The 9,325-nt window shown below is 53.2% G+C and overlaps 1 protein-coding gene across 1 annotated transcript in view; it reads right to left on the reverse strand.

Annotated features, from left to right (window-relative positions):
* Positions 1 to 9,325, reverse strand: part of MINDY4 (MINDY lysine 48 deubiquitinase 4) — a 79,277-nt gene that overhangs the window by 59,691 nt on the left and 10,261 nt on the right. The window contains exons 4-5 of the mRNA XM_023753821.1: positions 8,346 to 8,592; positions 6,093 to 6,520 (exon numbers count right to left, since the gene is read on the reverse strand). Of these exons, the coding sequence (XP_023609589.1) occupies positions 6,093 to 6,520; positions 8,346 to 8,592 (675 nt within the window). The remainder of the gene's footprint in view (positions 1 to 6,092; positions 6,521 to 8,345; positions 8,593 to 9,325) is intronic.

Raw genomic sequence — 9,325 nt, forward strand, 5'->3', positions numbered from 1 at the left:
CCTCCTTAAATTTTGCCCCCTGGAAGCTTAACAGGCTTCATCTGACCTGGCCCTGTTGCTGACTCTACAGGCCCTCTGGGGTCTGGTACCCAAGGTCTGCTGGAAGCTCCTGCCAGACCAGCAGATAAGCATCTTGGGGAGAAAAAAAGCGCCCAAGTGGAATCTCCACACACCTCCCCTGCTCTCCGACACTCATCTCCCCAAACTACCCTCGGTCTTAATAGCCTGCTTCCATCTAGAGCAACAGATGTCCCTGGAGCATCGCCCTGGCCTGCGAGCCATGGACTTGCACTAGGGCAGAGGAGGGTCTCGGAGCTGCCATGATGATGCAGAGGCCGACAAAATGAGATCACTCACCCCTCCAAGGAAAGGTGTGGACACTCTCACTTCTTTAGCCACACTTTCTTGATCTCAAAGGAAATCTGAGTCATGGGGCATCTCTTTCCCCTGCAAGAAGCATTGGATGAAAGCCTTGGAAACCCTGGAACTGAAGGCACCCAGCAGCCATCAGTACAGCACAGGGCAGGGCACTGATCCCATTCCTGGGGGGCTCTGGGGGCCTGTAATGCGCACTCGAGCCGTTTCTCAGGTTTCATCTCCTGCACGGGCTGGGAGAGGCCAGCCTTCGGAAGGAGAGGGACTGGTGCTCCTCTGTGGATGGGCACATGCCAGGGAGATGTGGGTAGGAGGTGGGAAGGAGACCAGCTGAGCACAGGGCTCCAATGGCAGATAGGGGGTGCCCACCACAGAAGAGAGGTCCCTGGAGTTGGTCATGGAGGAGGCTGGACCCGCCCAGGAGCCCCGGGCAGGCCACTGTCCACACGGGCTTCCGGAACGCAGGAAAGCAACAGTGTGCTGTGTTTGTTTCAAGAGTCAGCTAATTTCGAACCCCCAGAGTCTGACATACAGCCCACGCACCATGCAGAGACCAATTACAATGGAAATTCTACCCATCACTGGTCCCCTGCAGTGCAGCTGTCGTGAGAAGGGATGCTTGGCTCTGGGGAACAGTCAATGAACCACAGATGCCACATCCTCTGCCAGGCCTTGGGCAAGCCCAGAAGGCACTGCTCATTGTCCTCAGGACGCAGCCAGGCGTGTGCCCCAGTCTCTGCTCCCATCTCTGCTCCCATCTGGAAGCCAGGAGGGGCTGAGGGCCCGGGAGGGATGGGAGTCACTGATCGCTCCCACGACAGCATCTTCCTTGGTAGGGGCCTGGTGAGTGTCTTCCGGAGTGAAATCAGGCAGCAAGGCCCTCAGTAGCTGGGGTCCTAAAGATTGGTGACAATCTGCTGCCACCTGCTGTCCATTTACTGTAAAACCCGAAAATCTGATAATGTCAGAGTCGTAAGTCCCTGAAACTGACCACTGGCTCCCACAGAGGCAGGAACACGATGTGCTGGGGCCCTGGCCGTGTCCAGGCTGCAGAGACCCACGGAACGGTGCAGGTTATCACAGCCACTCCTCACTGAGGCCGCGGGGTCACCACGAAGTCTCTGCGTTATACACGGCCTCTGCAAGGTCTGGGCCTCCTGCCCGGTCAAAGCTCCCCCTTAACTGCTCCCCAGTCTTCCATCCCCTGTGAGGGCCACAATCTAGCACCCAGTTACAGAGCCTCACGCGGGCCATGGGCCTGAGGCAGGGAGTGGTCTCACCCATCCCCAGTGCTGGGTCTGGGGACCAAGAAGAGTGTCAAGAGGCACCTCCTGCCTAACAGCTCCAGCAGGACAGTGCCCTGCCTGAAGCCAATGGCAGTGAGGGCTCCAGGGTCGTGATGGGAGGGGCTGCCTGAGGGCCTGTCCCCTCGCCTGTACCTCCACGTGTGGCTGCCTCACTAGGGCACCCCATGCACCAGAGTGATGTCACAAGTAGGCTTCGCAGCTGGTCTCTCTATATCATGGCCCTGGGAGCTGGGTGAGTGCAGAGGACACTGGTGCCCCGACCAGATGCCCCTGACTAGGCACACCCATCCCAGCTGCTGTCCGTGTTGGCTGCTAACGGCTCACAGCACCCTTCTCCCGAGAACTGCCCTTCGCCAAACTCACCCAGGAAGAGCCACACTGCCCGCCCCACCGCAGCATGGACAACCCATAGCCAATAACTGACAGGAAGAAAAAAAAAAGCTTACTCCTGGCTTAAAGGTGGGACCAGCTCAGGGTCAATTCCCACTCTTCTCTCCCTGTGGGTCCTTCCTGAGACCGGCCTGTCCTGCTCCCCTCACTGAGCGTAGGTCCCCCGTAGATTACATGCACCTGATCCTCGGTCTCAGACTTGGCTTCAGGGCCCGGGTTCCCAACCCTCCACTGCAGCAGGGCTTGTTAAACGCCTGTGGGGCTTCCCCCCAAAGTCCCGATTCAGGCCACACAGGTGGTGTTTCTCCCAGGTTCCCAGGGGATGCAGGTGCTGCTGGTCCGGGGATCACAGTTTAAGAACCACCACTCTCAGGGACCTGCCCGAAGACAGAATCCACTCAGTAAGTAATAGGTAAACGGGGTGAGGTGGCAGCTTAACCATGCAGCAGCCAGCCGCCTCCAGCTCAGACCTGCAGCCGGGCACGGCAATCACCAGGCCTCCAGCCACAGCCCCTCATGCTCGGGCGACTCCAGGCTCCTGAACCCTAGGTCATCACTACACACCTACAGGAACTCAGAGCCCACAGTTGGGGGGACTCCAAAGGCACGAGGTACACGCTCATCCTTCACAGAAGATGAACCTCCGAGGTCAAGAAGAGGTGTGATTCTTGGCTCACAGAGGGGAGGTTTGGTCTGGACACGCCCAAGGTCACATCTAGAATGGAGGGTGGGGAGTGTCAGAGACGGAGAAGCCCCTATTGAGCACCCACCAACCCCTCCACTTACGACAGGAGCACAGAGGCCCAGAGAGGGCCGAGATCTAACCAAGGCGGAACTCAACCTGCGATCACAGAGGTGCGTGCTCGACTTCAAGGCCAGCCCGGGAGTTGCTTTTACTGTCATCAGAGAAGAGCTTTGAGCAGTTCTATTAATTTGGGCTCTAGTAATAGTCTTCTTCCCAGCTTCAGTACAACCAAGGCCAGAAGAGAATTGTCCTGTCACGACTGAGCAACGGGGCCTGAAATGAGAACCACGGACAGCTCGCTGCTCACATTTGTGGCCCCAGGCACGTGGCCCCTGACCCACGGGCCACAAGGAGGCCAGCAAACAAAGAAACACTGCTGCCTGATAGAAGTATCATGGCCCAGAGGGATCTGGATTGTGGCTCAGTGACCATGGCCTTAACCTGCTTCTCCCACAGTCTTCCACTTTCAGGGAACAGAAACCCCTTCTTGTGGTTGTTCAGCAAAAACACAGGGGTCATCCTTGCCTCCTGGTGTTCTCTAATATAGCACCTCGAACCCACAGGCAAATCCTGTTCACTGTGATGCGAGCGCGCGTGCGTGCGTGTGTCTGTGTGTATATCTGTGTGCGTGTGCGTATGCCTGTGTATATCTGTGTGTGTCTGTGTGTATCTGTGTGAGTGTGTGTGTGTGTGTTATATACAATCCAGCCCATGTCCCACCACCTTCACTGCCACCACTCTCATTCAGGCCGCCATCAGCTCTCCTCTAGACTCTTCAACTGCCTTCTGACCAGTCTCCCTGCCTCCACCCTCCGCCCAGCAGCCCAGGGTCCTATGGAAATGGGACCACGAGTGGAACCAGGCATGGCTCTGCTCAGCCTCCAGAGGCTCCAGAACCTCCCAGAGGAGAAGCCAGGCCTTTCAGAGCCCCAAGGCCTCTCCCCGTCCCTCCCACTCCTCTCCCCATCCACTCCTCTGGAAGAAGCATGGCTACTCTCTCTTTGCATTTGCTCCCAGGGATCAAAAGGCTGGTTCCACTTGCCTTCTGGTCTCCTCTCAAGTGTCACCTTCTCATAAAGGTTTTCCCTGACAACCTTTTTGTACAACAGCAGCCCCAAAGCCAAGGCGCCTCTCGTTCTTCCTGGATTGATTCTCCCCCGTAGCACTCTGCTATGTTATATATTTACTTATGTGGCTATTGCTCTGGGCTGTCTCCCCACCGGAACTGTAAGCTCCAAGAGGGCAGGGACTTGGTCTGCTCCGTTCACACAGACCCCCAGTGGCTAGGGCTGTGACTGGCACACAGTAGGCCATCACAGATGGGGTGCTGGTAGACGTGAACAACTGATTCTCAAAGAAGGGGAAGGCTGACTGGCAGCATTTGCCAATTTTCACAGTGTAAACATTCCTACATGGCCAATCTCAAGCTACCACCCCGATGTCACTGAACACAGTCGGGAAGAAATGCTAACAATTAGCTCTCTGAGCTAGTACAAGCCGTTATAACATGCTACAGCACTGACTAAAGAGTTGTTGAATAAATTAATTGAATAAATGGTTATTTCTGTGAATTGACAGGGTCTTTTTGAGAACATAACTCTAGAAACTCAGGGTCTGAAATCATGTTTCTCCAAAACCAAGGGAGTTACTACTAAAGAACAGGACTGGATTAAAACTCCAAATATATGCTGTGTATAAGAGACAAGCTTTACATATGTATGGACTATAAAGAAATCTCAACAAATATCAAAGGACTGAAATCATACAGAGTAGATATGACCAAAGTGGAAATGTCAGCCATCAACCAAAGAGATAACCAGAAAAATACCCGAAATGTTTTGAATTAATCAATATATGCCCAAATAACCCATGGGTTCAAAGAAGAAATCACAATGGAAATTAGAAAATATTTTAACTGAATTGTATTAACATGTAACCTATCAACACACAGGATACAGACAAAGCATTGCTTAGAAGGAAATTTGTACCCTTAAAAGATAGTACCAAAGAAGCTGAAAATCAATGATTTAAGATCCATATCAATAAAATAGGAAATAATGGCAAGTTAAACTCCAAGAAAGTAGAAAGAAAGAAAGAATAACAGTTAAGAGTGGAAATCAATGAAACAGAAAACAAATATACAAAACCGCAAGTTAACTCTTTGAAATAGTACACAATTGATAAGCCCCTAGTAAGATGGGTAAAAAATAGGGAAAACCCAAATTACCAGTATCGGGGATTCAGCCCGTACAGACTTTAAGTGATTATAAGAGGACATTATATTCACACAGTTTTATGCCAATACATTTAAAACAAGTGGTAAAACTCCTTGGAAAAAATACAACTTGCAAAATTGATACATGAAAAAATAAGACAATCTGAATTTACTTTTTTTTCAATTAAATCCATAATTTAAACTCAATGCTCAGAAGGCTAGTAAATTCTCCTAAATATTTAAGGAAGAAATAACCACTCTCTCTTTAAGAGAATGGGAAAAAGAGGGATGACTTCCAGCTTATCCTAAACACCAGACTCTGACGAATGAATTGCCAGAAAGGAAATTAACCAAATTCTCCTTCACAAAACCCTACACAAAATATTAATAAACTGAACCCAATGATACATAAAAAGATCATATGTTATAGCCAAGTGGGTTTATACCAGGAATGTAGGATGTTTTAACATTCAAAATCAACCACTGTAGGGATCACCCAAGTCTGCTGTGCAAGAATAAAAATGGGGTTTTATATATATAATTTCAGAGAGAAAGGGAGAGGGAGAGAAAGATAAAAACATTAATAATGAGAATCACTGATCGGCTGCCTCCTGCATGCCTACCACTGGAGATTGAGCCCTCAACCCGGGCATGTGCCCTGACTGGGAATCCAACTGTGACCTCCTGGTTCATAGATTGATGCTCAACCACTGAGCCACACCAGCCGGGCAAGAATGGGGTTTTAAAATGGCCCCACGGGAGCCCTGTGGGAGCTGATCATCCCCCTTCCTTAGCCGCCCACAGGAAGCATCTGTGCCACCCGAGCCTGAGCGTGTTGTCAGGTGTGTGGGATCGTCTGCTGAAACCTTCGTGGTCGTGGGAAGTACGAGAGGCCAAAGCTGCCTCCCCCCGGGGTCCCTTGTGTGCTCTCTAGGCGCTGTCTCCCCACAGGGTGGCCACAGTCACCTTCCCTCCTTCACAGCCGCGCCTGGCAAGCCCAAGAAGCCAGGGGGCCTGACGGTTCTCTAGGAGGCGGCGTCACCGGGCACAGCAAGCTCACCTGAGGGGCAGGCACTGGTTGCCCTGCCTCTTAAATGTTCTTTCCAGCCTCTCCTGGGTCGCCCTGGCACTCCCTCCCGGCAAGGAGAACTTCAAGGGCGTCCCGTCGGCCTCCGGGCCACCGTCGGCAGCTGGGCTGTCCTCGGAAAGTCCTCTCCACCGGCCGCTGCCCTGGAGCAGCCCTGGGCTGGGCAAGTGGGGAGGGGTGCCGGTTGGGGGCCTGTGCTTCTCTGCGGGGGGCTCACTGAGCTGGCCCAGGGGGCTCCTGGAGGTGGGGCAGGCGCTGGGAGCCAGGCCCTCCTGTGGGGCAGGGCAGGCCGGGGTGCGGGTGGGCAGCTCGGGGGCTCTTCGGCCCTCCTCCTCCTCCTGGGGCTGGGCCACGCCGCTCAGGGCCAGGGGCCGCCGCAGGGAGCGCTTGCGGAGGGAGTCCTGAAAGGGACAAGGACAAACACAGTGAGGTCCCTGCAAGAGAGTGGGAGGTACTGATCCCACTTCAAGCATTTGCCGGTGATGTTCCCTCCCCCAGGAAAGCCCATTCCATCCCCAAGTCCCAAAGGCCTCGCTTCCGTAAAGCGTTCACTGCACCCCACCTGCGTGAACCCCGAGAGAGGGCCGAGGGAGCAGGTTCAGACGGTAAACGCATGGCTCCAGGGTCAGGCCTGGGTTCTAGTTCCTGTGTCACCGTGGGCAGTGTCCCCTGCGGCAAGCCACTGAACTTCTCTGCCCCTCACTTCCCTCCCCTGTAAGGCAACCTGTCCATAATCACTGCCTGTGATTTCTAAATCCCCAAACAAAAATTTCTTGTGGAATCAAATTCTTTTTAACTGCTTTGAGGTTGCTTAGTCTCTTTTTAAGAGTTGAGTGGCAGACACGTTAATGTTTGTGTTCTGCAAACACCGCCTACCACATAACTGCAGGCGTTACAGTATGTGGTTCATACACTGCGTTTCTCTCCTGGAAAACGAGTTCTGAATTCCAGAACACACCTGGCCCAAGGCTGTGGAGGAGGGACTGGGGACCTGGAGTGCCTGTCCCCCCCGGATGGTGTGAGGGCTGAAGGAGAGCCCTGCGGAAGGCACCAGCACAGACCAGCCCCGGCACAGCGGTTCGCAAACACCAGCTTCCGTGTGCGGCTTCACTGCTGGCCTTACCCCTCCTGCCAGGAGACCAGGAGTGGCAGAGGCCACTCTTCCTTCACCTCTGGTGTCCACAGAGCTCCCGCTCAGTGACCTAGACCTAGCAGACTCCGATTTCCATCATTTTTAAAATGAAGGAATTCCAAAGGAGTCAGCTGGTATGTCCTTTCTTACCGTCCATGATTAACTGACGAAATGTTAAGTCACGTTACCAACCTAGGGGACCAAAATATACCTGCCGGGCTTTTCATGGCCCCCGTAGCATTTCCAAAAATGATCCTGAGCCAAACGGGAAAGGCTGTGCTGGAATAAGAGGAGCTAATTCTGTCGTGTTCTCGCCTAGGGGAAATTACTAGAGACCTCCTCCAAACGCCACCAGGGCATCCCCTGCCACAGGGCACGGAAAACGTGAGTCACCATTCCCACCGAGACCCAAACTCTGGCCAAGGGAGGGAACTCAGCCTCTTACTCATCCTTCGTCAGTGCAGAGCTGACTGGTAACTATGAGAACAGATGAAATACTAGCAAGTCTTGCTCTTTTCTCTTGGGCAACCTAGAAGTATGGCCCAGGATCTCAATGGCCCACAAAACACCTTCCAGAAAACTTGAGAAGATTCTACAACAACCCATCCTCCACAGGACTCAGATACCCCAGGGCAAAAGCACACAGAACGGCCACTGAAAGGACAAGTTCACGGCAACCTCTGGGTGGTAAAGCAGATCCGTCGTCACCCTCATCCCTGCCAGGAGGGGGTCTCAATGGCACAGACTAGAGGATTAGACCACCATGAACAGCAGGACCCTGGTGTTCAACGCTCCGCCAGTTCTAAGCGGGGCCCGCCACCCGTGGGGGTCACCACACCCTAACTGTTTTCATAATAATAATACGAATGGCTCGCTGTGTCCACGGTGCTGACATTGCAGTGGTTCCTTAGAGGAACCAGGCAGGGCACCCTCGGTATTCCCCGCCGCTGGCAATAATGTAAGCAAGTTGCCGGGGAGAACACAGCGGAGGTGTGCTTCCATTCCCTTTTCTTGGGCTGCCTTGTGGGGTTGCCCCACATACTCCCAGGCAGGCTCACACTTTCCACTCTCACAAAACAGGACGGAGCAACCACCTGTGGGCAGCTGGCGATGGGCCCGGCCATCAGGTCTCGGACAATTAGGCCAGACTTGGTCCTGAACTTCTCTCCCACCCTCTTTGTGTCCAAGGAAGGCTCTGACGGCTGGAGCCTGTCTTTCTTCTCCCACACAGGGGCCGCAGCGGGGCTCTCGGCCGGGACAGTCGGCACCGGCTTACTTTTGTGGGGGGGCCTTTTGGATGATACAAAATTGCCAAGTATATCCCCATCAAGATGGTCGTGTCTGCAAAAAAGGAATATTTCCATTAAAACAGACTCCCCAAAAGGAACACTAACCACAAAAACAAAATCCACGTTCAACAGGCACTCACAGCAAGCCCTTCACAATCTGCGGTGATTCCTAGCCAGCCAGTGCATCACTGGTAAAGGTAAGAAATAGAAATCACTTTCGTGTCAGGGCAAGTCTGGCCTACGAAATGAGACCAGGGAACAAGAAACAAAATCAGAGTTGACGATCCACGATAGGATTCCTCGACTATTTATCCCCTCTACTATCACGAGCATCCTTATTCCAGATCCAAGATGAAGGAAAACTGCAGCCCTGCATACAGTCATGGGACATGGGGAGCCGTGTTACTGCACACCATGGAGTGGAGGACAGAGGCTGTGGCAAACCTGGCCTCCCCAACAGGCAGCTAAGGTTCAGTAAGGTTAGGCATGCCAACGGCTTCATTTTCTGGGTAGCTTGGCTGAAAGAGAAAAGGGTACGAGAGAGAGAGAGAGAGAAAGACAACAGAAAAAAAAAAAAACAAGAGGGTGAGAAAGTGAGAGCAGCAAGGAGTGAGAAAGAACGGGAATGGGAGGGAGACAGACCAGGTAAAGAGGAATCGGGCCTGTGATCCCTCAGCGCCAGCACCTGACACAGGCTGTGCGGTTTTCTCCCAGGGACTGGCATAGAGGGGCACTGGCACCTGCCGTGCCAAGCTGCTTACCAAGTGGGTCCGCATGAGAGACGG

Source organism: Myotis lucifugus, unplaced genomic scaffold (genome assembly GCF_000147115.1).
Source record: "Myotis lucifugus unplaced genomic scaffold, Myoluc2.0 scaffold_52, whole genome shotgun sequence".
Lineage (NCBI taxonomy): Eukaryota > Metazoa > Chordata > Mammalia > Chiroptera > Vespertilionidae > Myotis > Myotis lucifugus.